The 21,501-nt window shown below is 38.2% G+C and overlaps 1 protein-coding gene across 1 annotated transcript; it reads right to left on the reverse strand.

Annotated features, from left to right (window-relative positions):
• Positions 1-839: 839 nt before the first annotated feature.
• LOC139148661 (arylsulfatase J-like) lies at positions 840-21,501 on the reverse strand. Its single transcript, XM_070720154.1, has 15 exons — positions 21,361-21,501; positions 17,172-17,283; positions 16,717-16,768; positions 16,263-16,366; positions 14,317-14,423; positions 13,114-13,181; positions 8,041-8,142; positions 7,448-7,511; positions 6,869-6,966; positions 6,303-6,439; positions 4,602-4,660; positions 3,433-3,550; positions 2,766-2,809; positions 2,213-2,305; positions 840-1,569 (listed from the first exon to the last, which is right to left on the reverse strand). Exons 1-15 carry the CDS (start codon positions 21,467-21,469, stop codon positions 1,397-1,399), a joined length of 1,440 nt encoding a protein of 479 aa, XP_070576255.1. The 5' UTR covers positions 21,470-21,501; the 3' UTR covers positions 840-1,396.

Here is a 21,501-nt window from a genome sequence, read left to right on the forward strand (position 1 = left end):
AATATGTTCAAAAGTTTTGAAAGTGTTATTTCCCTGTTTTTTATACATTAGTAATTTCTGCTTGAATAATGTTTGAACATAAATCAGACATATGACGAATTCTGGATATCATGCATCAGTAAAATATATCCAATGATAACCTAATCGAATGTATTGTAATATCGCCCGACGATTAGGCCCCTAATAAGTATTTTATTCTTTGAGTTTAGCTTAAGGACTGACAATGACTCAGAGTGAGAGTAACCCTTCCTACGCGTGATGCACCGTTGAAATGTAGACACTCTGAGGTTTTGATGTATTGACTAAGGCTTATTTGCGCGCCAATTGCGCAGTGTCTCCGACTGCTCTCGCAGTGAAATTTCATGTTTTGCGCAACTTTAGTCTCAGTCATTTCGATCGGTAGTTTTGGAAACGATAACTCGGGGTGAAATGTGCGATCTCGGCGTAGATTTTACTTCCGCGTTTCGGGTTTAGCGCCCGTTGGTGGCGCAGTTGCCACCAACGTTCATTGTACGTTGTGACGTACCTCAGTAAATTAGCATATACATGAACGGACCCAGCTGTGAGACAATAATCCGACGTATCTCAAGTTGCGCACCCTCTTGAAACCTCAGAGGGAACACTGCAAGTTCAGTGAGAAACCCAGTCTGGTTGACTGCTGGTGGATCACGTCTCTGTAAACAGTTAACATTTCTAGATATCGTAATCATGTAGAAGTATCGTGATCAAAGTAATCACGGCGTACCACCAGCCTGCATGCACCTCATTACCTGGCACCTTATGCGAGTAACCGGGATAGCAACGACCATCACAGTACGAATCACATACGTAGCGGGACGATTACGACTCACTCCCACTCGACCACGCTACGTGACAATATGAAACGATGACAGGAAAGGAAAATGTGTGTTGAACAAAGGACATTCCTACTTGTCGTTTTTAATTTTTTTAAATGCAGTTGACGCTTTTTCAGTTCAGCTAACTTGTTGAATCAAACCGTGGCTTCACTGTTACTTAAAACGCCTTAATTTCTAACTACCTGACATTTTTTAGTGCAAAAACCTCTGTAAATGTATATTTGCAAAGTTACCTGAGACGAGAAATTTCATGAGTGTAAATACAATATGGGTATCGTTACCTTTGCAGTCGGAGTTCTTTTTATAAAAATACTGACATGCGAAGAACAATAAAGAACCTGAGGCTATCACGGTAGGAAGTCATTTGATCCATCCTGACCGGGGTGAACTCCGACTGTGAGGAACGATTTCACCTGGTTGTGTTACATGCCTGTACCCGTATTAAGAACCGGGCCATACTTTTGTACAGTGCCGTGAAGCCACGTGTCTTGCGGTTTCAGCTTCAGTCATATTAGTCTAAACCGAGGCTGACCTCACAGTTAACACCATCCAGGAGAGCACACATTTCTAAAATGTTTAGGTGAAGCTTCTCGCGTCATTGGGAGGTCAATGGCGGGAACAGCTCCCTCCTCCAGTTGTTTTAGTCGGGCCAGCATTTCCTTCAACTTGTCGGGCATTTCTGCGCTGAGATCAATGCGCTCGGTCGGGTCGTCTGCAGAAAGACAAAAATAAAACAAAATACGTGCGAGAGAGAGAGAGAGAGAGAGAGAGAGAGAGAGAGAGAGAGAGAGAGTATGATAAAACGTTACTGTGTTTATCATTTTTGTGCAGAACGTGTGTGGATGCGTCTGTGTCGTGTTCATCGATCACTTGATGTGGTGTGTCGCCCTCTAGTGCCTGAAGGGAGTGTATTGGAACTATTCAGATTGTAATATCATCCTATTAAACTGGCATTGCATACCATAGACACAACATGTTACAGGGATAAATATGCAGTGATATGTTTCTTTGTATCTTATGACGACCTTCTCAACATCAACCGTGAACGAAAACAAATTACATGTACACTGTGCACTGTGTGATGCCGACAGGTTGTACACATTACCCAGTTAGTAAAAATGTTCCGCCATACTTGAAGTTATGAAACCGCTCTCTATCTCGATTCTGCTCTAGAGGTCTTTACCACTGTTTCAATTTTCCAACGATACTACTGACCTCTAATATGAAGAACAACTGAAACAAATAATGTCTATATACAGACTCTTTATTATTTGTGAACAGGGCACAACGTGAGACGTGAGAGAACTTTCCAATAAAACTGAACGACAGTTAAAGTATAATATTGAAGTACCCACCACGTAGATTGAAGAGCATTGTATAGTGTCCCGTAAGAAGCGTAGTTGTGTTATTGTGAGTACATCCATTTTCAGGAGGAGCTATCCAGCCACCTTTAATTTGAAAGGGAAAAAAAACAAGATTCATTCGGTTTTTGACATTTTGTCCCTCGCACAATCAGAAATATTGAGATAGTGTGTCAGAAAATTATTAGTAATTTAAGGTTTCGGGACAGTAGTCTAAATTCAAATATTCCAAACGATGAAATCTCTGCAAATCATTGAGCCTGTAACCTGTTGAAAAGTCTATTTTATGACAGCTAAGTTATTGTTGAATACTGTGATTATATCTTGTAATCATGGTTTTATTTTCTCATGCACATTTCCGTTCGAAATTGGGTTATGGGCTCATTGCCTGCAGAGAATTCATGTATTTGTTTCATGTATTTGGAGGACCCAATACTTATCGCAATTTTATTAGTTTTAAATCCAGTAATACGTAAGAAAACAAGCATGAACCTATGAGATATGAATGAACTCAAATAAAACAGGAAAAGTAATAGTATATTCTTACTTGGACTACCAGCTTGTCCATGTATAAGTTTGTAATCGCCTACCCTACAGAGTAATGCAGAAAATTAAGTAATCATGAGTGAATGGCAATAATTGCAATCATTATTCCAATGCAAATGTTTTGAAATGTTGAACTGTCCCTACACTGTTCTCTCAAGTGTGGACGATGTTTTGTTGTTAGATTTTAGGCATGGACGTTAAGGGAGGGAAGTATTTTTAGCGGAAAGCTCTAAACTTGTGTCCTGAATTAATTAAAAGTTACATTGAGATGGACGTGAAGTAGTGGTGACTAATCTGAACTGAAATTGATCACGTGACGTTGGGTTCTTAGATACTCTTCTACCGTAATCCGCGGAACGCTGAATCTGACCTTATCCCGTTGTTAGCCAAGCTTAATTGTTGGTGGGAATGTCCGGGTTGTTATTAGTCAATGGCATGGCGTCATTGTTTTCATACCGTACAACGGGCCAGCAGATGGCGTTAGAAGATGGTCTGAATCACCTAAACCACCCAAACTCCCGCTTAGCCCAATTGATGGTGTTGGAAAGTCCAGATGGAAGTATCAATTGGGATATTACCGTCCTGATTCAATTTTGTGGCAGGGTTACGCTGAGCTGTAATGTATTGCCGAAAGGTTTGCCACATGTGGCTGACTATGAACAATTTACCTGATTGCCCGATGCGGAATTAAGTTCATATCGTCGAAATTGTAAACAAATTCCGTGCGAGGTGAAGGGTCACCCTTTGATATCGTATTCCACATATCAAGACCGTCCATATCTGGATCTGAAAAGTAAAAACAGACTGAGAATGAAAGTAGGATAAAAGAGATTATAAAATGTCCCGCCATAGGTATGAATTTTTAAAAGAAATTTACCAACAAAATAGGAAAACTGAACAACTCATTTGTTATTCACTTCAATCGCGTTGATTTGTACAAGTAAGATTTATTAAATGAAGCTTTGTTGTGAGATCATCAAACAAAGGACGAAACTGAACATAATTAATATTTATCATTCTTGTCATGCAGTGTCGAAGAAAATTCTGTTGTGGGCGAAATGTCGAAAGCCAATATAAGGTTTACCACTGCTGTTGAGTAAATTATACGGTTGACTACTGACTGCATTAACTAGCTGTCCTTTCACGATATAATATGCACTTTACTATATTTAACTAGGAGTTGTCCTTCACCATATATGTGCACAACATGATATTTATTTCAGGAATCAAGCTGTACGAGATAGTGGTAATCTCTCTCGTAAAATCACACAAGCTGTGACCAAAGGACATCCGTATATGTATACATGGTGTCACATGGCAGTGACCGGAGTCAGTGACTTTGATAGCTACGCCGGTCGGTGGGAAGTTATAGTCGCGTTTGCGGAGCATAATCATCTGTTAGTTCGTCGACAAATGTAAATTACTTTCCATAATATAAGCCTGGTTCTAAGTACGAATTATCAAGTTTCTGCCTAAACTTCAATAAAAATTTAACGACTTTCGTAAAATTCTCAACAATATAGATAGATGACTCATCAGTATTTCTTTGTTACACATGATGGCTATCAAAGATCGGGTTAAATTTTGCGTCGCATAAAAAATTGCCAATTTCTGACAATAGCTAGTAGTAAATTGTGTAATCTTCGATATACTCGACATTTGTGCGATTTTCCCAACACGCACCATTTTGCCTCGTCCAAGAAATGAAGGTGTTAGAGTCTTGCAGAGGTCTTTTCATGATTAACCAATATAAGCTAGCACGTAGCATTAGGCCTTCGGTCACAGAGAATACCACTTTTAAAAGTACATCAAAGCAGCCATGATTATCAATGCTTACCTGTTTCACCGCCGACCAAGCTGACTAAAGTTGGATACCAGTCTACGATGTGAATTAATCTACAAAGTAGATGAAATCAATTTTCTCATGACAACAAAGTACACCGTCTGGGACCATTGTTAATTTGAACATGCTTACGATAAATGAAATTCATTTCTATTGACCTTAAACCAGCACCCTCATCCCTAAACGAAAGTTTCACAGTCCGAAAATCAAAGGACGAAATCGTGATTTGAAGCCCTCTCTCTATTCCCATAGACTATTAACAGCAGATAGATTCAGTAGATTTTGAAATTCTACATCGTTGAAGGTTTTAACGCTCTTAATTGCTCGCGAACGCAAATATACAAATTTCAATCGATACACGGATAAAGCCCATTTTCGCTGGGTAATCGATCGGTTTATCTTTTATTATACTACGCATTCTGATGATATCTGTGTCTAACATTTCGTGATACACTATACTATACTTGCCAAGGTTTTTTCAGTTTTTTTTTGCTATTTTATCATGTTCTTTTACGCACCCCCCCCCTCGATAACAGACATCTTCCGTCCACATCAATCAAATGGGGAAATCATAACAAGGGAAAGAAATTGAAACTTTGCCGTTAACATTAGAAATATTATTATTTGCTCGGACTGATAACAGTCGTGAAACCTTTGGCTACTTCGAAGTTTAAATACAAATCAAATTTTGATGTGAAAGTGTGCACAGTCAGTGAAGTAAACAAAATAATCCAGAAAGCAATGAGTCTCCTTTGCTCTATGCAATTTTAACTATTGCTCCATGGACCTCGAGTTGAACGGTCTTAAGATGGGGAAGTATAATTATATACTGCCATGATCTGTTTCATGGTCTCAAGGTAGCTGAGATCTTCAATTGGTTCATTCAAAATGAATACTTGGCCATCGTGCGATCAACCATTACTTCATATTTTGTTTTGGAGTCCCCCTTTCTGTTTGACCATTAGCTCTGATTACTTTACACTGGAATCTAGCTTTAAGGACTTATCAAAATTAGAATGTTAATGATGTGTCGTATTACCCGCTGTACATGCTTGCATGTACTTCCCGCCGTAAAATGAAAATGAAGATACTGAGTTGGAACAACACGTGGTGTATGTTTATGACGTGAAGTTAAACCAGTGTATTTAAACAACTCAAATGAGAAACTGCATCGCTTGATAGAGAGTATGGTAATGATTTCTCATGTGAAACTATGGAAAGCCGTAGCTGTCTTAAGTGAAGTAAAATAATTATTTAATGTGCATTTTTATATAGTGATGCACATTTGTTGTATGGTGATGGGTACTTGTTATACAGTGATGCGCATTTGTTATATAGTGATGGGCATTTGTGAAACAGTTACTTTCATTCATTGTAATGATTACTGTGTTCATCTTCTGTACAGAGATAAACACAGAATAGTATTGCTACTGCCGTGGTCTCACCTACAGAAAAACCAAGGGCCGGACACTGAATATAATACACTGTCTTATACCGTACTGTCTTATACTCATACATTAACATTACTATGATTATAAATTGATATTTACATAATTGAACAACTTTTAACCCTGGCACGTCATTTGCTTGTGTACGCTGCTAAATCTGCTTAGGAAACTCATGTAACGTGAAGACCAACTTCCAACGCTTGCCAGAAAGAATTCACACAGCGCGAGAAGCCCATAAAAAACCTACTGGTCATTGTTGTAACCTGTTTTCTCCAACAAGTTGCCATGAACAAATGTAACAACTCTGGTGCCACCTTCCCACAGTGTCTTTTTAGAACCGCGTAGAGGCCAGTTACTGGCGTCAAAGCCCGTGGGGCCGCCGTTCTGAAATAAAATCGGAGGCGAATTTCGAAGGAATCAGTTACGGACGATGGAATCTTCAATGTCGAAGCGATAGACATCCAAAATTTCCCTGACAATGTTGATCTATATTCATACTACACTTCTTTCCCTTTATTTCTCGCAGTGCCTGTTTTTTCTGTCCGTTCATAACACACGTGTATGATTGTCTACATTTTTATTTGCCATTTCGACATTATTGGGTATATATATTAGGTAAGTGGAATATCCATGAATCTGTTTCTGTAGTGGAGTTTTCGTCAAGTCTCTGTTATCGTTCTTCTTGCTTTTGTTTCGTTTTGTTGACCTTGTGACACTATTTCCCTGTCTGTCTGTCTGTCTGTCTACCTATCGATCTATCTATCTCCCCATACACCTTTTAGTCAGTAATTCTAAAACAACTATGATACATACATCTGACATGAATATGAGTAAAGTGTCCTCCCAGAATCCATATTCCTTGAAAGCGTTAACCACCGCAGCGACTGCGTCGTCCATGGCTGTAACCATGGCTGAAACGATATCAATAATATCACTGCAGATAACTTAAAAGAGCTCGAAAACTAAATGGCATCCGGTGTTATTCTCAAAGGTAGTAAAAGGTTTTAAAAAGGTAGAAAAAGGTTTAATGGGCGGAAGATGTAATTTGTATACATACATACATACATACATACATACATACATACATACATACATACATACATACATACATACATACATACATACATACATACATACATACATACATACATACATACATACATACATACATATTGATGGATTGGTCAATGAATAAATAAATATAAATAGATCGGCATCTAGATTGGTAGATCGAGATCAACAGACAGAAAGAATAGTAGAAAAGTTCGTAGTTTGAGATACAAAAGAGCGGTAGCTGAATATCTATGACAGGCGGACTTACAAACACACGAGTACAAAACCCAGTACATGTCTTATTATCACATGCTATAGTAAGTACCTTCGTAAGCCTACCTAACTTCGTTCTTCGCCCTGTATGGTTGATGTGCGAAAACATATCTAGATATTTCTGCGGTGCCTACATGCAGGAGTTAAAAATGTAAACAAACGCACGCTTAAACTCTCTAAAATGCCAGTGTTGATGGTTAAACTTGTTGGAACCAGCATCAACAAAAATCTCTTAAACAGATCAATGAGAAGTGCAGATCTCGCTCCATAGCGAAGTACCTTTTCGACTACACCCGAACATGTTTGAAATACATGTCGAAACTTTGCTACCGATACTTTTTCCCAAACCCGTTATTATTCTTTCATTTTTCCCGATCAAAGTATACTTCAAATGAAGAACCCAAGTCAGACCTATGTAAAATGTGCAAAGAACATTTGAACTGATTTGTAGATTCAAAAACACGACACTTTGCTATTTGCTTTTCCCTACTTTCATTTTAGCAGGTTTTATTTTGTCATTATGTGAGTGTATTGAGATCAGTGGTTAGTTGGGTTATATCTGAAAATTGTCATGGATTTTAGGATGCAGGCCATGGTCTATTTTGGCGGGAAAATTCACTTTCTCGGAATTACAACTTGTGCAGAATTTGACAACCTACCTCATTCGGTTCGTGCACACTTTGTAATGAAAAATACATGAACATGGGATTCTTCTTGTTGTGATTCTTCACATAGTTGACGACTTTGTCGCTAAATAAGTACTGCAGGGAAAGCGACGTAAAATGTTAAGTTAGTCGGGGCGTGAGAGATTACATGGCGCTGATTTTATAAATGTCAATAAAGGATCATAAACCCGTGGCCGCTTTACTGTTTATTAAGCCTACTTGATGCAGTCAGAAAATTTGGGATCACTGCTACAGTGTCTGGGGAATTTGAAATCACTGAACTGCACTGGACTACAACGTATACAATGTGACACACAGATGGGGTATTCATGTCGTTTGATTTTTATTCGATCATTTTGGTGCTGTTTTACGGTGAAACGCGCCTCGGGGAGAGATATTCGGACTCTCAAACTTTTACAATTCTTTTCTGATTTACACGCACAACTTGTAGGGGTTCATGTTAAAGCTCTTGGTTTAGAAAACTTTCCACCGGCTTGTTTTCGAAATTCGAAAATTTTATTTTTCTCCATAGAGTTAACACAGGCATGGCGGTCATTTTGAATTTTAAATATCGGTCAATCTTGGGTTATTTGTTTCTCTAGTACCCAAAATTTGATATTTGAAATCCAAAATGGCCGCCATCCCTGTGTTAACTCTATGGAGAAAAGTAAAATTTTCGAATTTCAAAAAACTAAGACGGTGAAAAGTTTCTTTCACCAAGAGCTTTAAAATGAATCCCCACACGTGGTGTATCAGAAAATAATTGACAAGTTTAAGAGTCCGAATTTGTGTCCCCAGAGCATGTTTTACCTTAATGTTTTCAATTTGACCTTCTTTTTATGACACACAACCGAGTTGACGGTAATATTTCCGTTGACTCTTTATAAACAGTGCAACCTGTGAGTTAACAGGTCTAGTAACAACATAAAGCCCCAGTATTTGTAACTTTTAACCTTTTTTATGTTCGAAATTGCATATTATTCTCTTACATCCATCGTAAAATGTTGTTCAGTAAAGAAATAAGCCAAATTTGTGCTCCTGTAGTGACATACAAACGCTAGATATTGCCCGATCGAGTTGGATTGCCGCGCGGGTTTGTTGACAATTTGTAGGCTGTGCACGTGATCGAGAACGCCGATACTGATGACATCATCGAGCCTGCAACATTCCTGGGCCATGGGGCCTTGCCATGCCACGCCACTGCCCGGGTAATCGCCCATGGTCGCCGGCTGAATGACCTGCGAATGGTTTATTTTGTTCTTCTCCGTTCAAATTCGTACTGCTACTGTGTTTCAGAGGATACAGAACTTTGGCAGAGGAGGCTAACATTCTATTCTGGTACCGTGTGCGTTATATACGGATTATTCAAACTGCAGTCGGCAGTGCACCGATGCGCGCGATGCGCACCCTGCAGTTGGTCACTTAGAACTCCGGGTACCGATGTAAAATCAAGACGACACTATATACACTTGGCTCACTTCTGTAGGCAAATAGCTATCAAAATTGAGTAACTTGAAGTAATAAATTTTAGCTGATTGTCGCTTTAGCGGCAAGGTGATTGCGAAATCGAAGCAACATAGTTTGGCAATGTATGGTAGGCTGTCGAATGCAGTGAACGCGATGGCCTTTGGCAGCAAGTAAGGGAACCGTCAGTATTTACGACCTGGGGGTCATTCAAAAATTGAAAGTTATAAGGGGGTGCTCAAAATGTTTTTTCTTTGTCTTACTCTGTCCTCAATGACATAATGATTAGTTGATTATATATATTTTACTCTGATACATATTAAATAAAAAGAAAATAAATACTCTAACAGTACAAATAAATATCAACTAGATGAAGCAAGGCAAAAAACTACAAGTAGGTGCTACTACTAGCAATACTTATTATGAAAGAGAAGATAGTGACGATGAGAATGATATCGTTGTTCATGTACGCAATGGCACCAGCGACATTAAAGATGAGGATCAACAGTGGTGATGATGATTTCACACAGTGGTTTTCTGCAGTCGTTACCAGGGTTGGAAGGAGAGGCTGGGTCATGGAGAAATGTTCTCGACAGATATCACTATAAGTGCACTGGATCTAGGACAAAACTGAACTGTTGTGAATTCATCCTTTATATTATCATAGAAATGTATATTTTATTTGACTTGAGTTCAACAACCATTTGGACATTTAACCATACCATAATGACATGCTACCCATCCAAATTTAACAATACTATATGGTCGGAGACTGCTTATTAGGTGAGCTTTTATATCTACATATTATTACATGGGCTCAGGTAAGCCAAACTTTCTGTTAGAGGGGGGGTTACTCAAAGTCATCATGGTTGGCTGGGGTGCGACTCAAAATTTCGGAGTTTCTAATGTAATTCCTACGACCCCCAGATCGTAAATAATGACGGCTCCCTAAACAGCTGTGAACGCTCAGAACGATCGGGACCAGTATACGCACTGCTGTATCTCAGCGAAAATTTAGAAAAAAACAATGGAGCTACTGCTAAGAAATTTACAGACTCTTGGCTCTTGATGCATCAGTTACTGATCTTTTATACTGGTAAAAAGGCATTCTGAATACAGCGGTAAATTTCCTCCCAAACGACGCGGGCATTCTGCAATGGACGCTGTCAATTTTACCTTGCTGCAGGCCCCACACCAATCTCGGCCCGGCCCCGCTGCACTTGTGCAGTCTACTACCTCCATGTAGTACAGCCTTACAGGTCTAGTAGCTGGCCAAACACACAAAAAACAACGTCGCAGTATAAATTCCGTAGGTCAGAACCGTTGATCATAAATTTTCAGAACCAGTGATGTTTAAAAGTTTTGTATTGATCACTTCATTTAGGTTTATGTGAATGACTTTCTCATCGAGCTGCGTCTATAATTGTCCCGGGCATTGTCCATGCAAATTTGGGGCCTGCCTTAGCTCCCTCCGAACGTCTGTAGACTACAGCCTGAGCAAATTGTACAGTTGTGAAAGTCAGATATGTATCATGAATTTTATACAAAAATATAAACAACAGAATCAAACCAAGAGGTTAGTTTGCTGTCGATCCGGGTGCGCAGGGGACGACTTTGCAGTGAGGCCGGGATCTCTCTTGTGTTTGAACGGGGTTTGAACTTCCCTCGCATCGCAGCTAGCCGATACTTGTTGTACTAATGTAGTCCTTGTGAGGATTATATACCCGTTACGTTCGATATTATTTTGAAATACTTTTAAATTTAATAAGTAAGACTTTTGTACTGCATTCAAGATATATTTTTCCTTTCTGAGCGTTTTCAATTACGCCGTACGGCAACGATATGCGAAGTTGATAGGCTGTGTTGCCTGCAGCGTAGCCGGCCTGGCCGTACACAAAACTTCGTTTGAGTAGACGGAGCAGAATCAGTCCCGCCATTTATTTTCAACGAAATTTTCATACTCCATAATGGAAGAAACGACTAGTTCAATGATTACAATGGTGAAGTGCTGAATTTTTATTCATATATGTTTTTCTCTCTCAATTCATTCAGCAAACTTGATCTCCGTACCATCGGTCACAACGTGCAGTGCCTTGCATGAAGCTTACAATCGACTGCCTCCGTCGTTAGTTTAGCTGTTCAAGACGTTTGTTTGCACGGCTCATTATAGTCGGAACAATCTGTAAACACTTACATATTTATATCTTTCCGGTATTCACCCAACTTTCGCGCGTTTTTAGCTGAGTCCCAGTTTCGATGGACCAGACCTTTTCGAAGAGCGTATGGTTTCTACGGACGCCACAGTAAAACTTGCGTAGATGTGGTTGAGCATGCGCGGTGGTGTGATTACGTTTCGTTTCGTGTGTCAACAGAGCTGACTTCTGGTCCGGACAAGAAGTCATTTTTCACTCCTTTTACTGTTAATCGTGAGGCGGGCTGGGCATGCAAACCATGCGATTCAGTATTAATTATGGTCTACTTTCACATACTGAGGATGTCATTTTAATCAAAAATATGAAAAAAATTGTTAAAAGTTACAAATACTGGGGCTTTAAATAATGGACTGGCCGTTTAAAATAGAATATTCGGTTCAGTTCAGTCACTATATTTCACTAATAAGAAGCTTAGCCTCCGGTGAAAATGTACAATCTGTAGGCGAAATATTGAATGTGGTTCAAGCGACCAAAATGAGCGCAAAGCTGACGGTGAATGATCATTTACCAGTGATGGGGCTTATGGTCGAATGAAATTTTTTTCATTAGCATCCTGGATGCTGGATCGATTGCAAAACATGACCACACATAATAGTACTGAAAACATGTAGAATCCAGCAAAATAAGAGCGCAAACATCATACTTGATAAACATCTGACGTCGTGTAAAGCGTAAATTGTCATACAAACACAGATACTGTGCTGCCCTTACAACTGACAGAGAGTATTAAATGGCGATTAAGGAATTCGAGGTCTGTTCTTCCCCCACAGCTGACAGAGAGTATTAAACGGCGATTAAGGGATTAAAAACAGCTGTACCTCGTAATCTATAAATACAGTAACTTCAATGTCTAAATAGATATAAGCTGAAAGTGTAGAAAATAGATAGGGAGGAACTACAACGTCACATTTGCTTCGAGATTACAGTTTCATAGTAAATTTTGTACGGATGTTGAAATATTGAAGCTGAACGGATCAAAGAGAACACGGCCACTGTCCATAGACAAACATACATTTTGCAGAAACGTTGCAAACTAAATCTAAGCCACTTCAAAATGTTTTAACATAATCGAAAAAACGATTGGAATTAATTTGGGAGAATAGTATTAATAGGGAGGAAAGTAGTAAAGTTAGTTTAATCAGCAAATTTAAGCTCATCTATTCATCTACTTATCGTTTTCTTTTGCAATATACTTGTTTTAATGGGTAATTTGTAAGATTGTAACTTTAAGTTACAGTGCACCTAACAATTTTGATAAATTTGAACAACTGAAACATCCTATTCTCCTAAATTTTTTCCAAAAGTGTTAAAAGTGCAAAAGAGCGACAATGATTCAATGAACAATCCTTTGTTCGCCCATGACATAGCATAAACACTTTTGATTACATACCGTTGAATATACACCATCTTGATCCCAATCAGGTGTGAAATCTTCTCGTAAGTCTAAGTATCCTCTGTCTCAAATTTTGATAAAAATAACAAACTATTAAGTATTAAATCAGGGGTTCTCCTTTTGAACTCTGACAGACATGCTTGTGGTGATTATGGTGGTGGCGATGATGATGATAATGATGATGATGATGATGATGATGATGATGATGATGATGGTGATGGTGGTGGTGGTGGTGGTGGTGGTGGTGGTGGTGGTGGTGGTGGTGGTGGTGGTGGTGGTGGTGGTAGTGTTGGTGGTAATAACGAAAGTGGGCACAGGAATCAGCAGTAATCATACAATCCTCACAAGATGAAACGGGTGACTAACCCTATTCTTTCATAGAATATGAAGCCGCCCTCGATATAAGGTAGTGTATCAGAAAAAATGATTACAGCTCTGAATAGTATGACGATGACGAGATGGTGGCGACGACTATAATGACGATGACATGTTTGTTTAGTATTCGTCGGCGGTGACAATGATAACAATACAACCGTGACGGCGCTTTGTCGTAAAAGTTGTCATTGTGAAGAGGAACAATGAACTGTCAGTTAATTATCAGGGGTGGGTTAAAGGAAATCGGCGTGCTCCGTCACATACACAACATGTGAACCTCCAAATCCGCTGAACTTAAAATCTTCCAGCTTTCCCAACTTGTAATGCATGACACTCCTCTGCTCCAAACTTGAAAGTTTTAATATATAACATCGATGGAACTTTTGTCACCGTGTGACATCATGTCATCTTGTAAATATGTATTAAATATTGAGACTGATTTGATGAATCGATATTCACTGATTTCTCAGACGCGTTGTGTGTATGAAACCTTTCGGAATTTCGTTATTCAAACTCCCTTATATTAACGATGACAGCGAGAATTTTTTCTAGTCGAGCCCACTTTACCTGATAGTGTAACTTTAAAGATATGTGTAATATCAGTGTTCGTATTGTTATTGTTCTAAAAATTTTCTCAGAGCTGCTAACAACACACTGAAAATTTAGATTCATCGTAAAATTAGAATCTTAATTTCTTACCCTTACTTCCCAAGGCTTAATTAGCAAAAGGCAGGTTTGTAAAATATAATACTCCAAATGCCTCAGGCTGACCTGCCCGTGATGACGAAAATCTCTTTAATAGACAGTCTCTGAAACAATGCTCACCAAATGTGTGGCTGAAATAACCTTCTTGGGCACTGTAGTAACCATAGAAATGATCAAAACCTCGTCTGTTTGGCGTGTAAGCCTTCTTGCAGGAACCAAGATGCCATCTAGGGGTTGTTAAAATGAAAAAAAAAAGTAGGAGAAAATGACTGAAGGTATTCTTACCAGGCTTGCTGTGTCTGCACAGTATTCACTTAGTCGGTAAATGAAAAAGGGTGCAAAATGAATAAGGTTGGCATGCCTTACCTATTGCAAAAAAAAGCGTCAAACTATGAAGCACGAAAAAAATTACATGCTCCATGTTAGTGTGTTTTTTATAGAATGAAGAGTAGAACACACTGCCCATTCATCCTCAATACTGTCTGTTCTTATGTCTTACTTCGTCTCGTGTCTGACGCAGCACAAATGACACGAACGTTGTAGGAAGAGGCGATATTGGCTATTAACCGATTTATCATGTACCATGGCCAAGAATTTTACAAATGATAGGAAAAGCCTAAAATTTAGGGGATTTACTTTTATTCCGCCGCCGCGCGCATAATTATTGAAGTACGAAGGTTTCACTATAAACTATATGACGTATTTCCACAGAAGTCAATACCACGCGCGACATCTTCTTCCATATCTCAATGAACACCATCAGAACCAATAACTGGACTCAAAAAAGGGAAGAACATTTTATGACACTATAGTTTTTATTTCAATCTTCACCAATCCCAACTACCCTCTGATTCAAACTCTCCCAAATTCGATTGCGCCCTATAGTCGCATGGAGCGATGAGAGGCGGTCAATTTGTTTGTTTACATTGGGAGTTGATATGTCAACAGGTATCCTCGCGCGCGACGTAACTGTTAGGCACTGGTTTACTACCTGCTCGGACTGAGATAGACCATGCAGTGCGAGCGGTAGAATGTTTGCTACAACCTGACCAAAGGACTAGACATGCAATCCGCAATTGAATGACCATAGGATAACATTTCCCCATTCAACTTAAGATAGTATACGCCTCGAAATTGAAAAACTTAAACTTTTGCTCAGCTTTCCTCATGGAAGTTTTCGATCATTCTCTTTCAAATTCACGAATAAAAATCGGGGGTCACCATGCAATTTTTGGTACTGAGAAACATATCACCAAGATTTACCAAAGTTTTGAATTCAAATGGCCGCTACTCCAGTGTTATAACTCAAAGGAGAAAAATTAAATTTTCGATTTTCGAAAAACTAAGACTGTGAAGATGTCTTACTCCAAGACTTTAAAATGAACCCCCCCCCCCCAGTGGTAGATCAGAAGAGAATAATTGTAAAATTTTGATGTCTGTCCCCGAGGCGATTTCTACCTTGTTGTAATCGTAATTTAGGCACCCGAAATATCATCGTTACTCAAAACCTTTAACATTTTTATCTCACAACATCGCATCGTAGGTTGAGAGCGGTGGCTACTTTGTTTGTTTACTCTCAAGTAGCAAACGCTGTTTGACAACAAGTGCACTCCAAAACCGATGACGTTCATCGTGCATACCTCAACGTTACCGTAGAATACCACGGCTGATGTTTCACGGTAAACGTCCCCGGGATGAAGCGATGTGGGCACGGGTATATGATAAGGACCGTTTTCATAGTGATATAACAGGGAAAGAAAATTTAATCAAATGCGATAGCGAGCATTTAGAAGAGCATATATGAGACTAAACAGTATTTATATGCATATTGACGTCATCATGAAAAGTACAAAGTTCGAGTGAAACAAATGTCGCCTTATCAGAGTAATTGCTCAGAACACTGATAAAATTTCAAATAAAATATAAGCAAGGTGACTTTATTGGATCTTATCCTAAAAAGACAGTGATATAAGTATTTGTCAAAGACATTATTTTTACTCAGCATTTGAATCAAATCGGTCAAGGTATATTTGAGCGATGACTCTGCCAGAGAAGAGACAACTTACTTTCCGACGATGTACGTTTCGTAGCCTTGTTCTTTCAATTTCTCTGGAAGCAGGGTGAAGTGCAAAGGCAAACCTGTTGCCCTGTTCTGCAACGCGACGCCATGCTGTAAAACGAAATCACCAAAATAGCTGGCGTGTCAGTTTCTTACTGGAAAAACGTAGATCTCAAGACAAACATGAGCCTTATATTGTGTAGAAGTATTCCTGCGTCCAAACGTCATATACAGAAGAGTAAAATTGTAAATATATATCTATATCTTGACATGTTAAGGTTCATGTCTTCTTATCTATCTGTCAATGTACTCATATATAAAATGAGAAGATGTGAGTATATGTATGTACTGTACTTTCACTGACTTCATTTGTTTGTTTAAATATAATTGCTCATTGATCATCCATGACTAAGAACGCAGATTTGTGTGGAAACCAAGAAAGAATAAGGTGAACGAAATACCTGAAACCCAAAACGGTAGGCATAGAAACCGGTCATTAGCGATGCCCTGGAACTGAACGTGTGAAAAGGAGGTGGGATTAGTAACGCTGGTTTTATTTTATGAGTTACAAAATCAGAGTTGGGAAACTTAATTGCGTGTAATCTATCATCAAAAAGGAAGAAAACAAAACAAACAAACAAACAAACAAACAAACAAACAAACAAACAAATATCAAACAAACAGCGGCACAAATAAACCAAAAATGTCCAACAGAAATAATGCCAACGTCATCATGGCTACTTATTATATAAATAATTTGCATAATCAGTGCCACCTTCAACACTCTTATAACCACCACCACTATAATGTCAACATGTTCTCAGAAAAACAAGACTTGCAAATGTGGCTAATTTCTGCCAGGGATCATAAATTTCGATTTCATCCCGGAGGAAATAATGACGAATGCAATACGTACGGAGAACACGCTGGGAGCGCATAGGACTGTGTGAAGATGACCCCTCTATTGGCAAGATCATCAATTGTTGGCGATTTGACTACTCGATTGTTGTATCCAATATCATTCCATCCTGAAAACATATTTCATAACTATGATACCATTGGTAATGACAAAATAATAGTGAGATATATAATTATTGATCACATTTATATGTAGATTAGTATCACGAGTGAAGAAGCCCTTTCATGATTGAAGAGGTATCTGTACGAAGGAAAGGGTGTTTTATCTCCACAAGAAACAGTAAGGACTGAAATTATTACATTCACACGGAAGCATAACTTTACCAGCTCATAGCAACATTATCTTGGTCTGTTATCATCACCACCGCCACATTAGTAAATCACCATTGCATTAATTTTAATCGTAAGTGTAAACTCCATCCGAAGGAAATGTGCTTTTGTGATCATCAATATGACACTATCAGTCCTTTTCTCCAAGATTCATCTATCGCTTCACTTATTGTTCAAACACATTAAATATCTTCTCTTTCATGGAAAACTAAGATTAGGAAAGCTTGAAACCCCTGTCATGAAGTATAAGTGGCAGCATACATCAAATTTTAACGATGGGAATCAAAGTTATTCCTTTTTCGGTATTAAAAACAGCCAAAGGGTATTTCTTCGATGGCACGGATGCAAAAATTCCACAAGTTTGGCAATGAGTTCCAACCACTTCACAGAATGACGTCAGATGAAGTTTAATACTCTATGAATCTCGCACCAGACTATATGTTTGCTCGGTTATCGTTAATAATTTGTTGGAAACCGTAAACATTGTGACAACAAATTCTTCTATGATCTCAGCTTTTGTTTGCTTCTCAGATAACTGTGTAAATTGGATCGATCAATAAATTCTCCTCAAACAGGCAAATCGTTTTAATATCTATGTACAAGTACTTTGAGCTTTAAGGTAGTTCGTGCCTTGAAATGAAAACTTTAACTTTTTCTCAAACTTTTCTCGGGTAAACTTTCAAGCATTCTCTTTCAAAATCAGTAGTAAATAGTTGGGGGGTTACCGCGTAAGAGAAACAGATTAATCAACTCAATATAGTTACCGATATTTGAAATCCAACATGAACGCCATCCCTGTTTTATCTCTACGGGGGAAATTACAATATCTGATTTTCCTGATTTTTACAAACTTAAGCCGATGAAATATATATTTAGTCTATAAGCTTCAAAATGATCCCAAACAAGTGAGAGATCAAACGTTTCTATAATAAGATATGATGTCGAACATGTGTTGACTTTTATACGTTGCCCTGTAAGGTCAGATATTAATGCATGTTGTTCAATGATTCATTTATATCTGAGAACTTCTTTCATCGAAACGGAAAATGGTTACATGTCTCTGGGATATTTCATGTACTATGGACCTGTTACAGAAACAATGGTTAAATTTTCTTATGTGATAAAGATGACGCACGGCATAAACAATGGCAAACAATGATGAGCATGGCGATCATAAAGCAAGGGAGACGACATTAATCAAACACACATGTTTGGTATAAATGTTCAGTGACGAGTGTCAAGTTAATGATACCAGCTGTTTTGCCATGATGTCGTGGAACAAACACCATCTGTAGTCTCCCGGCAAAGCTTTGCAGAGTCAGAATAAGGATGCTACCCATGACTTTTGATTGCAACATTTTAACAGCCTACACAGCCTGTTGTCAGATCACAGGAGAACTGACTCTTCCCTTGGAACCTTTATGACACGGATTTTGGCAGAATGTTTATTTTATATTACTGTCGTTTTAATCAAACGTAAAATAAGTTTACTTGTCGTCAGGAGCTTGTTTTAGTTGGCCTGCTGTGCCTACATTGATTAACTCTTCATCTAATTATATTTCCTTTTAATAAAAACTGAATGATTGACATATGACAATTTTCTTGGCGCAAAAACTAGAAACAAGGTGAAATATAAAACTGGAAAAAAAATTAAAAGGTGTTTTAAAGATTGAAAACATCACTGCGCTGTTATTACGATTTAAAACATGAAGAAATTTAGCAGAGGGTATTGACAAAACTGCTCACATTTTATGATCGTCGAATAATAATCGAAACCGAAAGTCTCCTTGGCGCTTAACAGTAAGTAACATATGCAGATGTTGCTATTAGTGTCAAATAATCTACAGGCGTCCTCAAGAATATTGTGTTACATCTACTTGGGATCGAACCCATGATATGGAAAGATCATCTGACATTGACAGTTTGACCTTCATTTTTCCGTAGCCGGATATCCATTCTTAATATGCAAATGGAATTTATTTTGCGTTGAGGATGTGGTAACGGTGACAGTCTGTCACTCGGACAAGAAAACAATATGGATTCTTTAAAAGCGTTCATTTTCGAGAACTACACCAGGAGAGATTTAAACTGATCATTTCTCATGTAAAGGGTCTAATATTGACTGTTTACGAAAGAGTCTGGTTCATTAAAGGTTGTAATACCCTCAAAGGGACAAAGTCGGCCATTTTTCATGAATTGTGTTTGATGCGAGATACTACTGATATTGTTTGACATGTTCAAAGATACTGAATAAATGGGTGACCATGCATATATTCGATTCTGGTTTTAGATAAATTAGACGAAACCATCACGGAAATGAATTAATGGTCATGACCATTAATTCATTTTCTCGATGGTTTCATGTATCGTGTCTAAAACTGGGTCGAATACATGCATGGTCATCCATTTATTCAGTATCTTTGAACATGTCAAACAATATCAGTAGTATCTTGCATGCAACAAACTTCATAAAAATGGCCGACTTTGTCCCTTTAACAACTCATTGCATTTTCCTTAATTATGTAAATTATGTAGAGAATACCGCTCACATCATGTGATTTAAAGTTCATTGTAGATTAAGGATTGGCCACAGATTTTTTTTGTTTTTCTGGGTTTTTTGGTTTTATTTTTCAAATAGTTAAATAACGCCGTCTATGAAGTTGTCGAATGGTTTTGAAATGGTCGAGAAGGGCGTTTCAAGAAGGGCGCTTAAAGGTTAACGGAAGCAATGTCACGACAGAGTCACTTTTTGGCAACTAAGTGACGGGGATTAGTCAAGAATTGTATCTGAGTGATTGCAGTGAAACTCGATATATATGAACCTCTTTCAAACAATTGACTGCTTGTCCCAACAACAGTTGCTGAGTCTTGTCAACACGCTTTACATATGCGTGGAACGTAATTTTCTGAGTGGATAAGGTGAATGGATGGTTTAAACAAAATTGACAAGCAAAATGCTACGTATTTCAACGTGTTTAAGAAAGTAGATAGGAAATGCAGTCTTACGGGGAAATACAGGAAAGTACCTTGTTTCAGTTTCTTGGGTCAATCAATTAGTTGACTTTCTCTCACGTACAAAAATCAACCAGTAACAAATTTAGGTCTTGCCGATTTTCCATTTTCAATTTTCAAAATATCAATAAAAGTGTAGACAATCATAGAAAAAGGGATATCGTCAACGATATTTTGAAAACCAGTTTACCTAGTTTTTTTTCGGTAGATGTCGAACTATAGTGGCACAATTTGACAATTTTTAACTATTCGTGCATGTATCAGAAATAAATAGTACAAGAACTGAAATCGACAAAACCTCACTTAACTTTTTATTTGCGTGTTTTTTACAATTGATGGCAAAATTTTGTCGTTTGAATCGTTAAATATTAATGATTGACAAGTCGATGGTCATATCTTTAGGCAATGGAAATGAACCGTACTGAATCTATTCAGATCTATACCTTTCACTCCTCAAGACCTCTACTTTGTCACTTTAATGCATAGGGTCGTTGCTGCAAACTTCTGTATTTCAAATGTTTGAAATGGTGCTATATGTATTGGAAACCAAACATGACATGAAACAGTTAAATGTAACATTAATGAATTTGTTGAGTATAAAGAGTAATTTTCGTCACTTTCTCATTTCTCACTGTTTTCTGCAAAATTACAATCACAATCACAATGAATCGGAGTTTTAGCTCGGATGCCTCAATTTCATCGGCGACCACAACACATTCACTAAATATATCACATAAGTGATCATGGAACGTAAACAATAGCCTCTTAATGTAGTATATAAACAGATTAAGTGTTCGTATATCACGCATATTTCTGTTTATGGTGAAATATGTAACTGAACTTACCCAGATCGTCTGCCAGTATAAATAATATATGTGGACGTTTGGAGTTCTCGCAACTGTGGTATTTGACATAGATGAGGACAACATAGGACACTATGAGATGGCGGTACATCTTGGAGCACAGTAACCTAACGATACACTGCT

The sequence above is a fragment of the Ptychodera flava genome, chromosome 13 (assembly GCF_041260155.1).
Source record: "Ptychodera flava strain L36383 chromosome 13, AS_Pfla_20210202, whole genome shotgun sequence".
Lineage (NCBI taxonomy): Eukaryota > Metazoa > Hemichordata > Enteropneusta > Ptychoderidae > Ptychodera > Ptychodera flava.

What these genes read in the sequence shown, in the direction of transcription:
- LOC139148661 (XM_070720154.1), bottom strand. Translation starts at nt 21,469, where the DNA reads ATGTACCGCCATCTCATAGTGTCCTATGTTGTCCTCATCTATGTCAAA. An exon ending in CCTACCGTTTTGGGTTTCAG is followed by an intron (nt 16,367 to 16,716) that starts GTATTTCGTTCA and finishes TTCGTTTTACAG; the next exon opens with CATGGCGTCGCGTTGCAGAA. An exon ending in AGGGCGAAGAACGAAGTTAG is followed by an intron (nt 6,967 to 7,447) that starts GTAGGCTTACGA and finishes ATATCGTTTCAG; the next exon opens with CCATGGTTACAGCCATGGAC.